The sequence below is a fragment of the Cucurbita maxima genome, unplaced genomic scaffold (assembly GCF_002738345.1).
Source record: "Cucurbita maxima cultivar Rimu unplaced genomic scaffold, Cmax_1.0 Cma_Scf00003, whole genome shotgun sequence".
In the NCBI taxonomy this organism is placed as follows: Eukaryota; Viridiplantae; Streptophyta; class Magnoliopsida; order Cucurbitales; family Cucurbitaceae; genus Cucurbita; species Cucurbita maxima.
The window spans coordinates 4,569,436-4,588,157 of NW_019272019.1; the positions used below are offsets into that span (position 1 = coordinate 4,569,436).

The following is an 18,722-nucleotide window of genomic DNA, read 5'->3' on the forward strand; positions in this document are numbered from 1 at the left end:
GCTCTTTTTCGTGAGATGTTGTTTGGGCCGATGGGCCTAATATGGGCCCAAGTTCGGCCAGTCTTTGGCCCATCACCCTCTTCTGAGCCCATCCGTACAGCCCATTTTCAGTCCACTAAGACTTCTCGTGAATGGACCGTGGGATGATTTTTAAATATATATTTTTAAAATGATAAAAATGAAGAGCTTGGCGTTGAGATCCCAAGGATCGACCTCACGTGCCATCACGTGACACCCTTTAATTTTTTATTATATTCTCACAAACTTACAAATCATACACACACATTCCCTTCCTTTTCGTAATTCTCCATCCCCACTAACAATTTTTTTTTATTATTATTATAATTTTAATTTGTACTAAGGCTTTACATTTTAAATCACAAAATTCCCAAGTTTAGAAAGTATTTATTTCTGTCTATGAATTTTTAATATTATATCTACACGGGAAGGTGGGTAGTTTATCTAATGAGTTAAAGGAGGTGTGCAAAGGTAGGCTCAAGCTAAGATTTTGCTCGTAAGCGTAATGGTATAATCCGACCTGACTCTAAGATTGATTGGTCGAAAGTGCTCCTCTCAATCTTGCTGTTTCACGACTCGAGTTAAACTAGCATAAAGTGTGTTATTTGAACTTAAAAGAATATGTTAAACACAAAATAAAAAATTTATGAAACTGTTAAAGACGGTGAGATTCACATCGGTTGAAGAGAGGAACGGAAACCTCTGCTTAGCATATGCGTTTTAAAAACTTTGAGGGGAAGCCCGAAAAGTAAAGCTCAAAGAGGACAATATCAGTTCGCAGTGGGCTTGAATGATTACAAGTGGTATAAGGGAAAGCTTAAAGTGTTACATATGGTATCAAAACCAGACACCGGGTAGTGTGCCAACGAAAATGTTGGGCCTCGACAGAGAGTGGATTGTGAGATTCTATATCGATTGGAGAAGGAACAAAGCATTCTGTAAAAGTGTGGGAACCTCTACCTAACAGATGTAGAAAAGCTCAAAGAGGACAACATTTCATGATAGCAGGCAAACATAACAGACTCAAGAAGCCTTAGAATTCATCAAAAAGAAGCTCACACTTCAATTTCTATTAGAGAATTTACAAATCCACATAAGTTCCATGAGCATCGAGTCGATACCGAGTAGGACGGCGAACGAACAAAGAAAAAAGCAAACAGTTTCACAAACCCAAAAACATTATAGTTTCCATAGCTAAGGGGAGGGAGGCCAACCAAAGGCTCCATTATCATCATCTATTCCTTCATAAAATCTCAACTCTAATCCCTCTAGCCTGCCTTCATCGTCCCACGGATCGTCGTAACTACAACCATCATCGAAGTAATCAGCAGAAAGGTCCCATGCCAAGTCGTCTGATACGTACGAGTAGTCCGAGCATTCATCCCATTCATTTCTCTCGTACACGTCCCTAACGAGAGGCCCCAACACCCTAAGTTTTGGGAACTTCTCTGCAACAAGCTTATCTTCCAGCCTTATATCCCAACACCCTCTCAAATCGAGAAACTCGAGGTCGGGGCAGCTCGACAGTATCGTCATTAAACTTTTAGTACTTAGAGTATGATAAGCCATTTCGAGGTGGTTGAGTTTCGGCATTGTGGCTGCAATAGCACGAGCTTCATCGTCCGGGGCGAGCATACCCGCTGTATGCAGCGGATGCAAGTTCCTACACATTCCAACTAAAGCTTTGCAATTCTTTCCAATGAACTCTAAACCACAAGCACTGATTTCATCACAATAGCTTAGATCCAAAAATGTAACAGCACAGAGCCTTCCAGCAATTTGTTCCGCTACACCGTCGCTTATATTGCTCCGAGGCAGCCGCAACGTTCGAAGCGAACCAGCACTTGAAAAGACAATATAAAACACAACATCATCACAATTAACACAAAATCCACAAATGTTAGAAATAACGACTCTCCACACTGGTATGATATTGTCCACTTTGAGCATAAGCTCTTATGGCTCTACTTTAGACTTCCCCAAAAGGCCTCGTACCAATAGAGATGTATTCCTTATTTATAAACACATGATCATTCCCTAAATTAGCCAATGTGGGACTCAAAGTACACCATAGAGCCTCTCCTGAGGTCTATATAGCCTTCGAATAGTCACCCCTTAATCGAGGCTCGACTCCTTTCTTTGGAGCCCTCGAACAAAGTACACCCTTTGTTCGAACACATGAGTTACTTTTGACTACACTTTCAAGGCTAGCAATTTCTTTGTTCGACACTTGAGAATTCTATTGACATGGCTAAATTAAGGGCATGGCTCTATACCATGTTATGAATAACAACTCTCCACAATGGTATGATATTACCACTTTGAGCATAAGCTCTCGTGGCTTTGTTTTGGACTTTCCCGAAAGGCATCATACCCATGGATGTATTCCTTACTTACAAACTCATGATCATTCCCCAAGTTAGCCAACTTAGGACTCCCTACCAACAATCATCAACGGTTAACATATCAATTAAAATTCTTACTGATCAGCAATGGAGAAGAAAATGCTGGTGTTATGAAGACCAGAAACGCAGAGCTTACGAAGCGACCCGCCACTTCGATTAATCAGAATTTGAAGCATTCGATCGACGTCGTCGAGCTGCCTTCGACTACTCCATTCTTCAATGTCAAGCTCCTGCCAGCAGTAAGGTCCCATCACTGCTTTGGCCCATGATTTGCAGACCATGGGGATCACAGTGAGTTTCTCTTGGAGTGAAAGTTTACTAAAGATTAGCCCCAAAGCGTCCGGTATCAGCTCATCCCAGTGCCTGAAATCGCTTCCCTCAGCCATCTCTACTCCGCTTGAGATATCACATATCAAAAGTCAATTAAGCAGTTCATTGATGCATAAGGCATCAAACAAACATATCAGAAACTTGGGAAATCGCCAAGGGGAAAAGGGTATACTTAAGATCCAAATTAAACAGAAACCCACAAGATATTCAACAATCTAAAGCATAAATTTCCAGACCTAAAATCAATTCTACGCCATAAACAAAGGGAACTGTGTATATACAAGAACAAGCATACATACAGATCATAACTGAAGAACAAACAAAACCCAGAAATCAGAGGACATCACTAAACGATTCAGAACACGAAACCCATAATTTAAATCTAAAAACGAAGCTACCCAAGTGGAGAAAAGAGAAAAGAAAGCTCACCTAACCAGAGCTTAATCGGAGAGAGGAGGGGGAGCTATGTATACCAACCTAACCGGAGCTTGAATGCAAGCAATAAGCAGCAAAATTTGAGGGGGGGAAGGGTAAAAACCCACTAATCGCATGAATGAGGGTTAAAAACGGATGCTCAAATGGCAAGACGAAAAGACGGGATAGAATGACACAACTAATATTTTTAGTTTTTCCTTAATAAAAAAAAGATAACAATAAGAAGAACAAAGTAAACGAGGTGAAATTTGCTGGCTTGGTATGGCATCGGTATCGGAAAATATTACCTTTTTACTTTGCTTTTCCTCTTTTATTACGGAGGTGACTGAGGCAGTAAGTAACCCCTCAGTTACTGTATGAGAGAGAGGGAAGAAGTTTCAAGTTCCAACTAAGGGCACGTACAGGTGTCGGTGACAAGGATTGTAGAGGGAGGAGGTGGACAGGGAAAAGCGGCAAGACTTGTAAACTAATGAACTGCATCAACGCAATTAATTATAATTCTATGATACAAAATAGTTTAAATTATTGAAAAGCGACATTAAATGTTATTAAATATTCTATTTTATTTTTTTAAAATTAAAATATGTATTTTAAATTAAATAAGATTATAAAAAATTTACCCTAAAATATATTAGGTCTATGAATCTTAAATATTCAAAAGTTCGAACATAGACAACGACAAAACGCATGATCTTGCTTTATGATAATAATAAATTAATAAGAAGTCATTACCAAAGATGGAAGAAGTTTATTAAGATATCAATCATTGAATTGAAACCGCTAACCGCAGGTAATAATAAAGCTTGAGAGGAGAAAAGGGGTAAAATCTAAAGGCAACCATACGAAAACGCAGATCATGACAAACCTAAGTCCACCACTAGTAGATATTGTCTGCTTTAACCTGGTATATATCGTTAGCCCACTGCTAGCAGATATTATCCGTTTTGGCACGTTATATAGGGAGAAGTTTCTACACTATTTTCTTCACATGAATGTTTCGTTCCCTTTTCCAACTAATGTGAGATCTTACAATCTACCCTAATCTACCCTCTCCTTGACTTCTCCTAATGTGATATCTTACAATCTACCCTCTCCTTGATGTGCCAGGAAGGACCTTGGACACCCAAGAAAGATGAATTGTGAGATGACATAATGGTTGGAGAGAGAAACGAAACATTCCTTATAAGTGTATAGAAATCTCTTCTTAATAGACACGCATAGAAATCTCTTCTTAATAGACACGGATTTTAAAAACTATGAAGCTGATAGCAATATGTAAGAAGCTAAAATAGACTATTTACTAGCTGTGAGCCTAGGCTGTGGTAGAAAATTTCAAGCATCCAAATGCACACAAAAAGTCGAGTCTAATTCCGTACCCCGGTTTTCCTCCATTGAAGGAGTGTTATAAACCCTAAACCGTCCATTTGGTTCTCTTCTATTTGCTTTAATCTTATAGGAAGAAAGAAAGAAAGAAAGAAAGAAAGAAAGAGGGGAAGCAGACAAGGCAGGTCCTTTTTGTTCAGCCCAGCGACGTGACATTTTATACGTGGTCTAGTAGAACAATAATGCTTCTTCTTCACTCCTCTCCTTGATTGGGCCTGAGTTTGGAAACAAAAAGAAACGCCCACTAAAGAAGCAAAGCAGGGGAGGAAAAGAGCTTTTCTCCTTCTAAACAACATGTTAAAAAGCTCATAATACTAAGAACCAAATTTCTAGATTCAAGCCCTTTGTGAGTTAACCGAGCTCTTCTGTCTAGTTCCTGCAAAGGGAAGAAAAGGTGAAGGTAATGTTCAGTAAACGAATCTTCTTGCGTAAAATGAATGTGCCCAAACCAATCATGACAAGCACATTGATGATGCTGTAGCTTAGTTCCTAATATGGAGATGTCATGGGCATGAAACATCAAAAGGAAAGAGACAAGAGGAGCTTGGGGCTATGAGTGATGTTTGGCTTTGGCGAACCCAAAGTCCAAATGTCATTTCATCATCATCAACAACAGTGCTCTTTCATACCCGTTTACTGTTGAAATTTGAACCTTTTTCTACTGACCAAAACAGGAGAGCCAATTCTATACCCAACCCATTTCCTATAGGAAATGGGGTAATATGAGAAGGAAAAAGCAAAAGATTAGAGTATGTTGTTATAAGATATCTATGGAACAACCCTGCTAAATGTAAATAAATGTAAATAGCTAACTACGTCCTTGCACTCACGTCTGCAAGGTAGTAGCGATTCTATTCTAACCAACAAGTTACAAAGTTCAAGCGACTCTGAGAACCAGACTCATCAAAACTCGTTGCTACGAGAAAGTCGTGAGACTCTCAAAGTAAGTTTTCACACATTAGAAATGTATAATCACATCTACGGCACCTGATGAGAAACAAGTTACAAAGTTCAACCGACTCTAGAAACCAAACTGACAAAACTCATCACTACGAGAAGGTCGTGAGACTCCCAAAGTAAGTTTTCACACGTTAGAAATGAATAATCCCATCTACGACACATGATGAGAGACAAGTTACAAAGTTCAACCGACTCTGGGAACCAGACTGGTCAAAATTTGTCGCTATGAGAAACTCGTGAGACTCCCAAAGCAAGTTTTCACACATTAGAAACGTATAATCCCATCTACGACACATGATGAGAAACAAGTTACAAAGTTCAACCGACTCTGGGAACCAAACTGGTCAAAACTCGTCGCTACGAGAAACTCGTGAGACTCCCAAAGTAAGTTTTCAGACATTAGAAACGTATAATCCCATCTACGACATGTGATGAGAGACAAGTTACAAAGTTCAACCGACTCTAGGAACCAGACTGGTCAAAACTCGTCGCTACGAGAAACTCATGAGATTCCCAAAGTAAGTTTTCACACATTAGAAACGTATAATCCCATCTACGACACATGATGAGAAATAAGTTACAAAGTTCAACCGACTCTGGGAACCAAACTGGTCAAAACTCGTCGCTATGAGAAACTCGTGAGACTCCCAAAGTAAGTTTTCAGACATTAGAAACGTATAATCCCATCTACGACACGTGATGAGAGACAAGTTACAAAGTTCAACCGACTCTGGGAACCAAACTGGTCAAAACTCGTCGTTACAAGAAAGTCGTGAGACTCCCAAAGTAAGTTTTCACACATTAGAAACGTACAATCCTATCTACGACACATGATGACAGAAATCTAGAAAAGGTAATACAATGCAGAGGCACAGTGGCCAGTGCCAGTGAAATCAGAGAGTTACATAAGGTTCCTAAGCTACTCATTGAAGCTAAATCTGTTAGGAGCTTTAGCTTTAAACCTGAAAGGACAGCCTCAATTCACCCCATCCATAAAGAAGGGCGTTATTAAACATTAATCCATTCAAGTAATCCACCTTCATGTGTAAACATGAGTTAATGAGCAAAGCCATGAAGTTGAAGCAGAACACAAGTTCAATCCCATGAATACAAAGCCAACACGACGCTCTTAATGCTCCAGCAAGTGAAGCATTACTATTCATAAACAAACTTTCATTATTTCTGAAGAGAACAATGCATAACTAGCAAACTAGAGCGACGAGCTCGTTATTGATCTAAAGAAACAGATCTCATTTACAAACCAGCCTCTAGAAACAGCCAAAAACATGCACATTGTTATAAACCAGCATAAAAAAAGCTTCCTAAACCAAATTTTCTGTATACTAAAGAAAATATGAAGAGCACAAACTTGCAACAAAAGTAGCCATTAACAAGTACACAGAAAAGAAACAGATACTATACACACCATTTGATGAGCCATCCAAAGAGAAAGTGCTGCATAATGGGAACTTTCTCCAATACTTCCACCTTGTACATCTTCAGCAACCCACTATTAACCTTGTTCCAAGTAGGCACCCCGCTAATATCATCAAGCAATGGCGAATGTTCTGAGAATGGACCCTTCTTCACCTTCTTTATGAACGAAATACACGAGAAGTAAAGATACTCATTTGAAAAACTGTCTAGAATATTCTGAGTGTGAATGGATTTAGGTTTCAGATACTTATGATCTATCAACTGTGATGATCCGAAAACGAACGACAAGAAATGGTAGTCATCAAGGCCCCAAACACCATGGGAACCCGCAGGCTCCAAACAGTACACCAACTGCAATTTCCTCATTAACTCGAGGTACTTCACGAAAACCCTAACGACGACAGCAGGGTAATCCTCCTCTTTGATTGTCCCCAATTTCGCCAAGCAATACAGCCAGGCTGCGAATTGTGTCTCGTGCCCAGTACCATAGTCGATTCGGGTCGAATTCCCGAAGCTATCAGTGAAATAAGGTACAAGTTCCACTGTGGCTGAATGAAGATCCTCGGGGAGAAATCGAAGCATAAGAGAATCACTGTTTTCCACCATCCGCGCATGCCATGTCCGATAAGAAAGGTTTCCATATCGAGACGCCATACGCGCCGGTGGTATATCATCGACCCACTGAATCAGAGTATCAAGAATCGAGACGATGGAATTAACGGTATCAGATGCGTAACACGGATCTGAAATTTTCCGGCCTCGAGTGGATTCAGACAGAGCGACAATAAAACCAATAAAATTTCTTCCGGAATCGGAATCGTGGAAGTGGCGGAGATCATCGGGAGAACGAATTCTTTTGGAAGGAACTTGGAAATGGTAAGGGGGAGAGACGACAGAGACTCTTTGGGGCTGAGGGACCGGAGAAAGAATCATGGACTGGCTAGGACGGACATCGACCGGAATACTGGCCGCCGGAGTAGGACGATGAGTCGGAGCACGGAAATTGGGCGGAGGGATTGGAAATTCTGGGGATTTCGAGTCTTCAGGTTGCATTTTTCGACCGGCGTCGGAGAACGGTGGAAAATTAGAGTTCGGCGGCACTTTGAATACGGCGCCAATTAACTATGACGCGCGGCCTCGTAACAAAAGCATAAAAACGTAATTCATTTTCATTATTGATTTTTTAAAAACTAAATAATGTGTTTAAAGAAAATTACTTTTTATAATTAAAAAAAAAAAAAAAAAAAANTTTTTATAATTAAAAAAAAAAAAAAAAAAAGCGAATTATTCCAAATTTCACTGTTTTTTGGACCGGGACGAGGCCCAATAATTATTCGCCTCGCAAGAACGGCCCATGAACTTTTAAGGCCCATTGGATAACGAAACTATATTTTATTTATTACTTCCAATATACCATAAAATGGGAGAAGGCATGCTCCCATCTCTTTTAGGTCTACGTTGTTCGGGCCAAGAACTATAGTTACTTGTTGTTTCTATTCGTTTTATTTTTTAAGATCGAGCCAAATGAGGATCTCCCCTACGTCACGTAGGATGTTGTTCGGGCACAGAACCATACTTACTTTTTGTTTCTAATCGTTCTATTTTTTAATACCGAGCCAGATGATTTTTTTCGGTTGGTAGTGAGTGTTAGATTGAATACGACTCTCCACAATGGTATGATATTGTCCACTTTGAGCGTAAGCTCTCATGGCTTTGCTTTGGGCTTCCCCAAAAGGCCTCATACCATTAGAGTTAGTATTTCTCACTTATAAACCCATGATCATTCCCTAAATTATTAGGGGATGTGAGACTTCCATCATCCAACAGTGAGAAGACTCTTAGTGTCTGAATACCCGAGAAAATGATGCAATAATTAAAAATTAATTTTTTTGTCTTATTCTTCCCAAGTACCGGGAAGGATTCCATTTATTTGGAAGAGTAAAATATTATTTATTTATTATTAATTTTTTTAAAAATAAAGAGAGAGAGAAACGACAAATATAGTCCGACAATTTTGAGGAAAAGAACAATTTGAGTTTCCGATCCCACACACATCATCTGCTATGAAATTCAAATTCAAACACGACGCCTTCCATAATCCAATTCAACGACGTCGTTTTTTTATAAATATCATTTATATTTTCTCCAAAACTGTATATTTAATTAATTATTTTAATTTAATTATTTTTTATTTTAATTTTTACGCTGTCAAAGTTGATTTTAAATAATTAAAAATATATTAAAAAAATGGTTTTGAATTTTAAAAATAATAATAAAGATGATATGACGAAATATATATTATAATAACCGGCCGTGTTTCTTAATAATTGAGCCACCGTCACAATACCCAATAGAATCCGGGCACGTAAAAGACACGCGCCAAAATTCAACAAAATAAAAAAAAAACATTATTCAATTTAAATGAATCAGTCAACGCCTTGACCAGACCATTTGAATTCTGATAAAACGACAGATGTCCAAGTTATTATTCTGTAAATAATTGTTTTTTTCTAATTGAACTTTAAATCTCTGTCTCATATAATATATTTTATTCAAAAAATAATCAAACTCCAAACAATTTGTTAATTATTGTGTTACAAAATTTATAATATTAAATTATGCAGAAAAAAAAAGTAAAATAATAATAAATTATTTCCTTTTGAGTATTTGAAAAGACAACCGCACTAAAATTTATTATATTGGAGTCGGTAGGTTAGGAATGAAGTCATTGCTTATGAACTCAATTTATAATTAATTATTTAACTAAAATCTTTAAATATCCATATTTTCTATAAATTAAAAAAAAATGTCGTGGTGTTATGTCTTTATATAATAAATATTAAATTAAACCTTGATTTATGCCAAAGTTTAAACCATATTGTAAGTCATAATCAAAATATTAATTCGATATCAATTAAAATAATAATAATTAAATGATGGGTGAGGCATCAATTAATTAATGTGAGTAAGTGGATTCATTAATTGCTTATTAATTCAATCGTAATAATCTTTACTATAGAATGTTCGGCCAATAATTCAAATTAATAAGTATTAATTTCACTTAAACTATGTTACTAACCATATAAATTTAAATATAATCTAATTAATTGTTTTTTTCAATTATTCGAATTTTAAAATGAAAATAAGGAACTTTTTTTATTTATAAAATTATATAAAAATGTCTTTTTTTTTTTTTTTTTTTTTTTTTTTTTATCTTTTAAATATGGACTATAAGGAGTGAACTCACGAGTATTTGATTGATGATAAATGTCATCCGACACTATAATATATTTTTATGAATTTTAATTTATAGCAAGAATAAACACCACTTTCCAAAACACGTGGATTTTATGATAAATAATTATCATAAAAAATATATTTTAGTAAGTTATTTAAAGCCCCTTAGAAAGTTTTTGGTAAGCACTCTATTTCAGTATTATAATTATAAAAAATTATATTTAAATTCACACGTGGTCATATGTCTTGTTTAAATAAATTTTAAATTTGTGTTATTATATTTGTGTCATTCATATCTCATAAAGGTTGCTTAATTTTAGTTTTTTTTATATGGTTTGGTAATTACATACCAAATGTTTTTATGCTACTTTTGTAGGCCCGGAATAATCGTGAATGATTGGTTAGCTAAAAGATAGGTTATCAGTTAAAGAGCGTATGGTGTCGTGACGTTTTCATGATAATAACTAGGGTAGAGAAAGTGCCTTGAGAAACTGTATGAATATCACATGCTACCATGCTCGGGACCTCAAATAACTTTCCACGAAAGATGCTTGACCTAAAATTTACTCAAGTGGGTAGACAAAAAAAATTCACAAGGAGTAACTATTTGAGCATTAATTGACAAATGTGTAAGGACATATATTACCCACACCCAAACAAAAAGTAAAAAAAAAAAACCTAGAAAACTTCATCATTTCCCTCGAATTTGATCTGGGTTTGAGGAAATGAAGCTTCACGGTTAATTTTTCCTTCAACGTTCAAGGTTATAACATTTCTCAATCATACTGTTTTAACAACACGGGTTATTTTATCAGTGTTTAAAAAAAATATTTTAAGCTATCAGATAAATAAGTGGACCACTAACTCATTATCGGCCACCTAACACTTCATTAAAGAAAATTACACTGTCTTTATTAATTTTTAACTCTGCACTCGTATACAAAATTTTAAATGGGTTCATCGTTTATCTCTTGTACATCGAACCGAATCGAATGGTCTCGTCCAATAATATCTCCGCCCATCTCCGTCCACCTAACCTCCACAAATAAAGTTGTGTCCATACACAAGAGAAGGGATTCGGAGTTTATAGCTATCAATTTCTCTGTTGAGCCATAAATATTGACCAAAATTCAACTAGGCCAAAAAAAATGAGCCCATAAGCTCTATAAAAGCACTTTTAAAGTCTCCCATTTATCCACACCACTCTAAAAAGCTCTCCCAATGGGTACCATTTCCAACTCCGACAAGCCTCATGCCGTGTGCATACCATATCCAGCACAAGGCCATATCACGCCCATGTTGAAGCTAGCCAAGCTTCTCCATTACCATGGCTTCCATATCACCTTCGTCAACACCGATTTCAACCACCATCGTCTCCTTAAGTCTCAAGGTCCTACGGCTCTCAACGGCCTTTCGTCGTTTCGATTCGAGTCGATCCCCGACGGTCTACCACCGATGGATGTAGATGCTACTCAGGATATTCCGTCGTTGTGTCAATCCACACGGCGGCTGTGTTTGCAGCCGTTTAAGGAATTGCTGCGTAAGGTTAATTCTACTCCTAATGTTCCACCGGTGAGCTGTATTGTGTCGGATGGCGTTATGAGCTTCACAGTTGATGCGGCGGAAGAGCTTGGGGTTCCGGAAATTCTGTTTTGGACTACTAGTGCTTGTGGGTTCTTGGCTTACCTGCACTATCGACAACTTGTTGACCGTGGCTATACTCCGTTGAAAGGTATGACTTTAATTATTAAACGCTCTCACCTTAATCTTTTAATTAATTGAAAAATAATAAATTTAATTTCTAAAAATAAATAAATAAATAAAGTGATTTCAAATCTTATCCTCTTAGATTTTTTTATTTATTTTTAATAGAATTTTTTCATTTTTTTTAATATAATTCTCATTATAAGTTAAAAAATGGTAATGATTCTAATAAATTTTATTAAAAAAAATATAATATAATTTCACCTTTTTATTTACTAAATAAATAAATAATTTGTGAGTCTTAGATTTAACACATGAGACGTTAGGTTAATGTTTTATTTCCATCTACAATCGATGTGCGATCTGACAATCCACTCCAATCGGGACTCAGTATTTTCATTGGCACATTGTCTGATGTCTGACTCTGATATCATTTGTAACGGCCCAAACCCACAACTAATAAATATTGTATGTTTTTTATGGTTACGTATCGTCGTTAGCTTTACGATTTTAAAACGTTTTCTTTCCAACTGATGTTAGATCTCACAATTGGAGATTTACACAAAGTCAGGGACGAAATTATATGTTCGTCCCCATCCCAACTTATTTAGCTAGCGAGAAAAAATTTCTCTCCATTCCATTCTTATTTCTCCGTTTAAAACCGGAATTCACGAGAATTCTCATCTCCATAAATTAAATGAGCATTTCTAGTTATCGTAGCTCAAAAACGAGTCGAGATTTGAACTCGTTTGTGTTTGGTGCAGATGAAAAGGATTTTAGCAACGGATATTTGGAGACGCAAATAGATTGGATTCCAGGAATGGAAGGCATTCGTTTGAGGGATCTGCCAAGTTTCATAAGAACAACTGACCCAGAAGATGGAATGGTTGATTTCATAATATCTGAAACAAAAAGAGCTGAAAGAGCTTCCGCCATTGTTTTGAACACAATGGCTTCACTGGAACAACCAGCTTTGAACGCCATCTCCACTCTCATGCCGCCGGTCTTCTCCATCGGCCCTCTTCAGCTGCTCCTGCAACACCTGGTTCCTGATTCCCACTCCGATTTGATATCCCTTGGCTCCAACTTGTGGAAGGAGGACCGAGCCTGCCTTGAATGGCTCGATCAGAAGTTGCCCAACTCGGTCGTTTACGTCAATTTTGGTACCATCTCTTAACCCATTCAATTTAAGGATTACTAACCTCCACATGGTATCATATTGTCCACTTTAGGCTTTGTTTTTTTGTTTCTCTAACCGACCTCGTATCATTAGAGATGTATTTCTTACTTCCCTCCCAACAATCCTTCCTTCGAACGAACTACACTATAGAGTCTCCCCTAAGTCTTATGAACCTCGAACAAAGTACACTATAGAATCTCTCTTGAAGCTTATAAACCCTTGAATAGTCTCCTTTTAATCGAGGCTCGACTCACTTTCTCGAGTGCTCGAACAAATTACACCATTTGTTCGAAAGTACACTATAGAGCTTCCTCTGAGATTTATGGAACCCTCGAATAGTCTTTACTTAATCGAGACTCGACTCCTTAGGAAAGTTCTACATCAGTTAATTTAGGAAATGATCATTAGTTTGTAAGGAAAGAATACTCTCTCCATTAGTATGAGGTCTTTTGGGAAATCTCAAAGCAAAACCATTAAGCTCGAAGTAGACAATATCATATCATTGTGTAGAGTCGTGTTCATCTAACACACCCATTGTTCGACATTTGAGGATTGAGCGTGACTGCAATAACATGTTAGAAATTACCAACCATTTACTCTCTCCCAACAATCTGAACTAACCTAATTTGTTTATATTGGGAACAGGCAGCATCACGGTGATGACGGAAGATCAGCTGAAAGAATTCGCTTGGGGGCTGGCAAACAGCGAGCAAATGTTTTTATGGATCATTAGGCCGGATCTGGTGGCGGGAGAGACGGCGGTGCTACCGCCGGAGTTCGTGGAGGCGACTAAGGAAAGAGGGATGTTGGCGAACTGGTGTCCACAAGAGGAGGTTCTAAACCACCCGGCGGTCGGCGGGTTTTTAACGCACAGTGGGTGGAATTCGACGATGGAAAGCATAGTGAGCGGAGTTCCGATGCTTTGTTGGCCGTTCTTCGCCGAGCAGCAAACCAATTGCAGGTATTGCTGCACGGAGTGGAGAATTGGAAGTGAGATTGACACCAATGTTAAACGAGAAGATATTCAAGAGCAAGTGAAGGAGTTGATGGAGGGACATGGAGGGAAAGAAATGAGGAAGAGGGCCGGGGAATGGAAGAAACTCGTGGCGGAGGCGGCGGTGCCCGACACCGGTTCGTCTTTCCGGAATCTCAATAATTTGATTCATGAAGTGCTTCTTCAATCCCCTTGATTCAAATATAGATACATAACGACCAATATCGATTAGAGATGTTCATTTGATCAGTGAGAATCAATAGAGACCAATAAACTAAGGAAAGAACTTATAGAAATTTCTCTAATAGCCATACGAGATTGAAGATTATATTATCCGTCTACTCTTACCTCCAACCAACCCTCCAGGGTCCTGTTGTTTATTTGTAGTTATATTATAATAATCAATTGATTTAAATTTATATTTGTTCTACTTTTACCAACTTTAATATTTATTACATACTACTACGAAACTAATCACAAATAAAAAATTAAAAACATCCTATAATTAGTATTGTGCTTAAAAATACAGATGAAATTGTAAAAATAACATTAACACAGGTTATCATGGACACTTCATATATTATTTATTAATTTTTTTAACATATTTTTAAGAGTGACAATGGTATTTTTGAATTTTTTTTTCAAAAAATTAAAAGTAACCATAAAAAGAATTTAAAATTTAAAGGATATTTATTTATTTTTATTCTTTTTCATATTTGTTTTTAATTAAAAACAGTTGGGCTTGGGCCTTAAGGGAAAAGGTCCCAACATGGGCCGCTCATGCATTGATAAAGTATATTGACGCTTTTACCCCTCATTATGCATTCTCCCCATCCATAGTTTCTCCAACAGCTTGTAACTCACTCTTGATAATATTATATCAATATATGCCATTAATAATTTTCCTATAAAATTAAAGACATTTTATTATATTTTTTAATTAAATAAAAAATTACGTATTTAATTAACTTTCCATACTCTATTAAAAATCTCTGAATTATTTAATTAATTTTAACATATATTTTCGACTAAAAAAAAATCAAATGTTCGAATCTCTACTCTTACACGTTAAATTATAACAAAAATTAAAATCCTAACTCGAGTACAATGAAAAAAATCCATCAAAATTAAAATGGAATAAATAATAATAATTAAAAAAAAAAAGGAAAAAATGGGTGAAAAAGACGGTCAAATCGATCGAGTAGTCAACTTTATACAATTTTCTATCTCCACCTTTTTTTTTCTTCCTTTTTTTGGGTTTTTTTTTTCATGAGAAATTGAACCAATAATTCAGTTCGGTTCGGTTTGGTTTGGTTTGATTTTTATGAATTCTTCTTTCAGGTGGTTGAAGTTTCAGAGGTAACAGCTTCAGCTTCAGCTTCGGTAGGAGTTTGCTGAGATGTCTGTGAATCTGAAACCCATCATTAATACATATTAATATAAACCTAATTTAATTATTGTAATTTATTAATGATAAAACTCGAACTACTCAACTAAAATTATAAAAATTAAGGATTAGGTTATATTTTTGTAGGTATAGTTTGTGGGTCGGAGTTTTTTTTTTTTTTTTTTTTTTTTGTTAGATCAACCCGACCAACTAAAATAGAAAGCTGAGTGTTTTTTATTGGGTTGTGAACTATGTCAGGTCGAGACTAGCTGACCAACCAATCTCAAATTTCGGGTTAGTCGGAAAAAATTACAACTATAAACCCGTATACGCTCCAAAATGAGATTTTTAAAATTTTTTACAACCTAACTCGTGCTATCTCTAAATGAGACCCAAAAAGAAAAGGTTGGAAGCTTGGAATTTGGAAGTGGTCCATTTTAAAAGACAACTGGACACAGCTCATTGTTACTGTAATAACTCTATCTCTTTGTTAGTAATATTATTGTTCATTTTGGCCTGTATGTTAGCCGTCCGTTATAAGAAATGCTTTGTTTCCCAATTGATATGGGATCTCACAATACACGTTTTTAGAGGCCAACGTTCTCGGTGACACATTGTCCTCCAGTGTCGACCCTGATACCATTTGTAATAGATATTGTCTGTTTTGACTCGTTACATATCGGCGTTAGTCTACTAGAGATATGCTAAGTTTATGATCAGCCAATTCGAACATTGGCTAAGAGGGGTCGATTCGGGTGACCTCTAAGAATCATCTAAATACAAAACTATCAATCACATCGAGACGGGATACCAGGAGAAAGGGGTTGAGAATAGTAATAGGTTGGAAACTGAACCACACATGGGGAATGCAGTAGCTGTCTATATAATGAAATGCTACTCTGTCATCAATTTCCTTTCAACAATTGCATTGGCCCAGACAGCTCACTCACATGGCTTTAGCTCTTTACCCACATGGCCCCCATTTTTATTTCTTTCTTTTTTTACCTTATATTAATAATAATAATAATCTATTTATCTGTTTGTCTGTTCCTGTCAGATGTCTTTTTTATTGTTCATATATAATTCCAAAAATTATAAAAAGAGATAGAAATTCGTACCTGTGGAGGCAAAACGGTGTCGTATCAGAGGAGGAGGAGGAGGAGGATAGCTGAAGGAGCCTTCATACTGAGCGGCGGCGGCGGGAGGAGGATAGTACACATAAGGAGGAACTGCTACACGGGGCTGATGCGACTGCGAAGGAATGGGAAATGCTCCTCTGGGGGATTGTACGGAATAGCCATAGAAATATGGGTTGTACACTGGTTGCTAAAATTCAATGCTTTTTATAAGTTAGTTAGGGTTTATGGTGACTTTTCATGCGCATGCACGCCAAGTGTTTGAGTAAATGCCGCAATGAAAAATAATGCATAATTTTAAGAGAAATGGAGGCTGGCTCACTTGGTGGTGCTGGTAGTGCTGGTGGTAGCCATAATCAGGAGTGTATGTTGGGTATCTGCAAAGCCAAGAAAAAGAACCAAGTGGGTTGGGATGGGAATTAATTGCTTAGTGGAAAATATTGTTGTAGAATTTCTATTCTTTTTATGAAGAACCTTAGCTCAAATGGGACTTTGGGACAGTTGTAAACACATTGGTTGGTGTTACAGTTGTATTGGTTTTGGGTTTGTCGATTGGTCGGTGGGGCGGAGCTCGTTGGCTCCACTCTAACAGTCTAAATCCACCGTTAGCAGATATTTTCATACCCTTTAAAAAAAAAATTTAAAACACGTCTACTAGTGACAGATTTGTTTCGTTCTTCTCTTTAATCGACGTGGGATCTCACAAAAATGATTTTGACCCGACTACCCTTTCTTTCTTTTCAAATGAAACCGTAGACTAATCTAGACCCACGTAGAAAACCGAGCGATACATAACTTATAATTGAGTATATTTCGAGCGTTTTTGTTTAAAGTGAATAGTATCATAATATTATAGAGATATGCAGACGTGGGTCCATATGTTTCCATTCATACCCAATTTCTAAACCCGTTTAATCTTTTGTTTAACGGATCAATAATCGCATATTTGATTTAGTTTAACCCTTAATTTCAATTTAATCTTCATGATTTCTACCCAAATTTCTAATTCGATAATAACTTGACTAACCCGTATGGTGAATAAACAACAGGGGGCGGCGGAGGAAGCGGTGGCTGGTTTAACGGCGGCGGGACTCCGCTATAAGATGGTGCTGCTTGCATTGTACTTCCTTGATAGGGATTTACGCCACCCTGCCCTCGTCCTGAATAGCAAAACAAAAATTTGAATAAACAACAATCGTGGTAAAAACGATAGAGATGAACTATAATACCGACCTCGTGGAGGTGAAGGCCGAGGCCGACCCATTGCAGCAATGTTACAATTAGCTCGTCTCCCATCGATCATCGGGTTTGGATTAGCACAAGCCCTTCTCGCAGATTCAGCATCTCGAAACGTTACCTGAATAATGATTTAAATCACCACGGAACTCCAAAACTTAAATAATTACAAGGCTAACTTACAAAACCGTATCCTTTGGATTTGGAGGTGTTCTTATCCGTTATAATCACAGCTTCAAGAATGTCGCCAAATTGCTCAAAATATCTCCTCATTTCGTCGGTGGGCGTCTCCCAAGCTAGCCCACCAACAAACACTTTAGTCAAAGTGGTATCTCCGAATTGGGATCGGTAATGTGGGTACGCCATGGTCGATAACACGAAGCTTCTTCTGCATGAAATATATATATATATATATATATATATATATATATATATATAGATATAGATATAGATATATACGTATCGAAAGACTCTAAAAAGCTCTCGGGTTTGAATACGTTCTTTGACCGAGATGCATTTTTAGGGTTGGAGTGGATGAAGAAGAAGAAAGTAGCAGGAAAAATGATGCCACTGGCAGGGGGTTGAAGCCGTTGGTGATGGCTGTTATAATTTTGATAGGTTGAGAGAAAGGAGAGAGAAAATCCGACAGGTGCAAACTCTAATTTGCTGGATGGGGAGGTGGAAGAAGTGGGTTGGTGGGTGATGTAATAGAAGATGACAGGTGAGTGAGACAATTGCTTCTCTGTCTTACCATTAAAATCCCCAATTAAAAAAAAAGATGGGATTTTTATTCTTTTAATTTTGTTAATTTACTCTAACTTTCCGTTACTTTCTTAGACAGGGAATCATAATATTAAGTCTGTGTAAACTTCCTCCGTAT

At 37.1% G+C, this 18,722-nt stretch overlaps 4 protein-coding genes across 6 annotated transcripts; 1 reads left to right on the top strand and 3 right to left on the bottom strand.

The window, feature by feature from the left end:
• Positions 1 to 1,057: 1,057 nt before the first annotated feature.
• LOC111477000 (F-box protein FBW2) lies at positions 1,058 to 3,341 on the bottom strand. 2 transcript variants are annotated; one of them, XM_023120897.1, is made up of 3 exons: positions 3,183 to 3,341; positions 2,502 to 2,819; positions 1,058 to 1,861 (listed from the first exon to the last, which is right to left on the bottom strand). In XM_023120897.1, exons 2-3 carry the CDS (start codon positions 2,807 to 2,809, stop codon positions 1,213 to 1,215), a joined length of 957 nt encoding a protein of 318 aa, XP_022976665.1. In that variant the 5' UTR covers positions 2,810 to 2,819; positions 3,183 to 3,341; the 3' UTR covers positions 1,058 to 1,212. The 2 variants fall into 2 exon arrangements, with proteins under 2 accessions (XP_022976665.1, XP_022976666.1); XM_023120898.1 differs by having other exon boundaries at positions 2,502 to 2,811; positions 3,183 to 3,339.
• A 1,118-nt stretch (positions 3,342 to 4,459) lies between these two features.
• LOC111476997 (serine/threonine-protein phosphatase 2A activator-like) lies at positions 4,460 to 8,124 on the bottom strand. The gene is made up of 2 exons (XM_023120895.1): positions 6,958 to 8,124; positions 4,460 to 4,947 (listed from the first exon to the last, which is right to left on the bottom strand). The coding sequence occupies exons 1-2, from the start codon at positions 8,019 to 8,021 to the stop codon at positions 4,941 to 4,943; spliced, it is 1,071 nt and encodes a 356-aa protein (XP_022976663.1). The 5' UTR covers positions 8,022 to 8,124; the 3' UTR covers positions 4,460 to 4,940.
• A 3,265-nt stretch (positions 8,125 to 11,389) lies between these two features.
• LOC111475405 (7-deoxyloganetin glucosyltransferase-like) lies at positions 11,390 to 14,437 on the top strand. Its single transcript, XM_023119880.1, has 3 exons — positions 11,390 to 11,937; positions 12,674 to 13,072; positions 13,735 to 14,437. Exons 1-3 carry the CDS (start codon positions 11,427 to 11,429, stop codon positions 14,277 to 14,279), a joined length of 1,455 nt encoding a protein of 484 aa, XP_022975648.1. The 5' UTR covers positions 11,390 to 11,426; the 3' UTR covers positions 14,280 to 14,437.
• An 818-nt stretch (positions 14,438 to 15,255) lies between these two features.
• Positions 15,256 to 18,517, bottom strand: LOC111475419 (RNA-binding protein 38-like). Of its 2 annotated transcripts, XM_023119885.1 has the most exons (7): positions 18,280 to 18,517; positions 18,026 to 18,249; positions 17,840 to 17,963; positions 17,634 to 17,766; positions 16,929 to 16,983; positions 16,589 to 16,796; positions 15,256 to 15,494 (listed from the first exon to the last, which is right to left on the bottom strand). In XM_023119885.1, exons 2-7 carry the CDS (start codon positions 18,206 to 18,208, stop codon positions 15,421 to 15,423), a joined length of 777 nt encoding a protein of 258 aa, XP_022975653.1. In that variant the 5' UTR covers positions 18,209 to 18,249; positions 18,280 to 18,517; the 3' UTR covers positions 15,256 to 15,420. The 2 variants fall into 2 exon arrangements, with proteins under 2 accessions (XP_022975653.1, XP_022975652.1); XM_023119884.1 differs by having other exon boundaries at positions 18,026 to 18,516.
• Positions 18,518 to 18,722: the final 205 nt, after the last annotated feature.

What these genes read in the sequence shown, in the direction of transcription:
- LOC111477000 (XM_023120897.1), bottom strand. Translation starts at nt 2,809, where the DNA reads ATGGCTGAGGGAAGCGATTTCAGGCACTGGGATGAGCTGATACCGGAC. An exon ending in TTCTTCTCCATTGCTGATCA is followed by an intron (nt 1,862 to 2,501) that starts GTAAGAATTTTA and finishes TGTCTTTTCAAG; the next exon opens with TGCTGGTTCGCTTCGAACGT.
- LOC111476997 (XM_023120895.1), bottom strand. Translation starts at nt 8,021, where the DNA reads ATGCAACCTGAAGACTCGAAATCCCCAGAATTTCCAATCCCTCCGCCC.
- LOC111475405 (XM_023119880.1), top strand. Translation starts at nt 11,427, where the DNA reads ATGGGTACCATTTCCAACTCCGACAAGCCTCATGCCGTGTGCATACCA. An exon ending in TGGCTATACTCCGTTGAAAG is followed by an intron (nt 11,938 to 12,673) that starts GTATGACTTTAA and finishes TGTTTGGTGCAG; the next exon opens with ATGAAAAGGATTTTAGCAAC. An exon ending in GGTCGTTTACGTCAATTTTG is followed by an intron (nt 13,073 to 13,734) that starts GTACCATCTCTT and finishes TATTGGGAACAG; the next exon opens with GCAGCATCACGGTGATGACG.
- LOC111475419 (XM_023119885.1), bottom strand. Translation starts at nt 18,208, where the DNA reads ATGGCGTACCCACATTACCGATCCCAATTCGGAGATACCACTTTGACT. An exon ending in AATCCAAAGGATACGGTTTT is followed by an intron (nt 17,964 to 18,025) that starts GTAAGTTAGCCT and finishes ATCATTATTCAG; the next exon opens with GTAACGTTTCGAGATGCTGA. An exon ending in ACACCGTTTTGCCTCCACAG is followed by an intron (nt 15,495 to 16,588) that starts GTACGAATTTCT and finishes GATGGGTTTCAG; the next exon opens with ATTCACAGACATCTCAGCAA.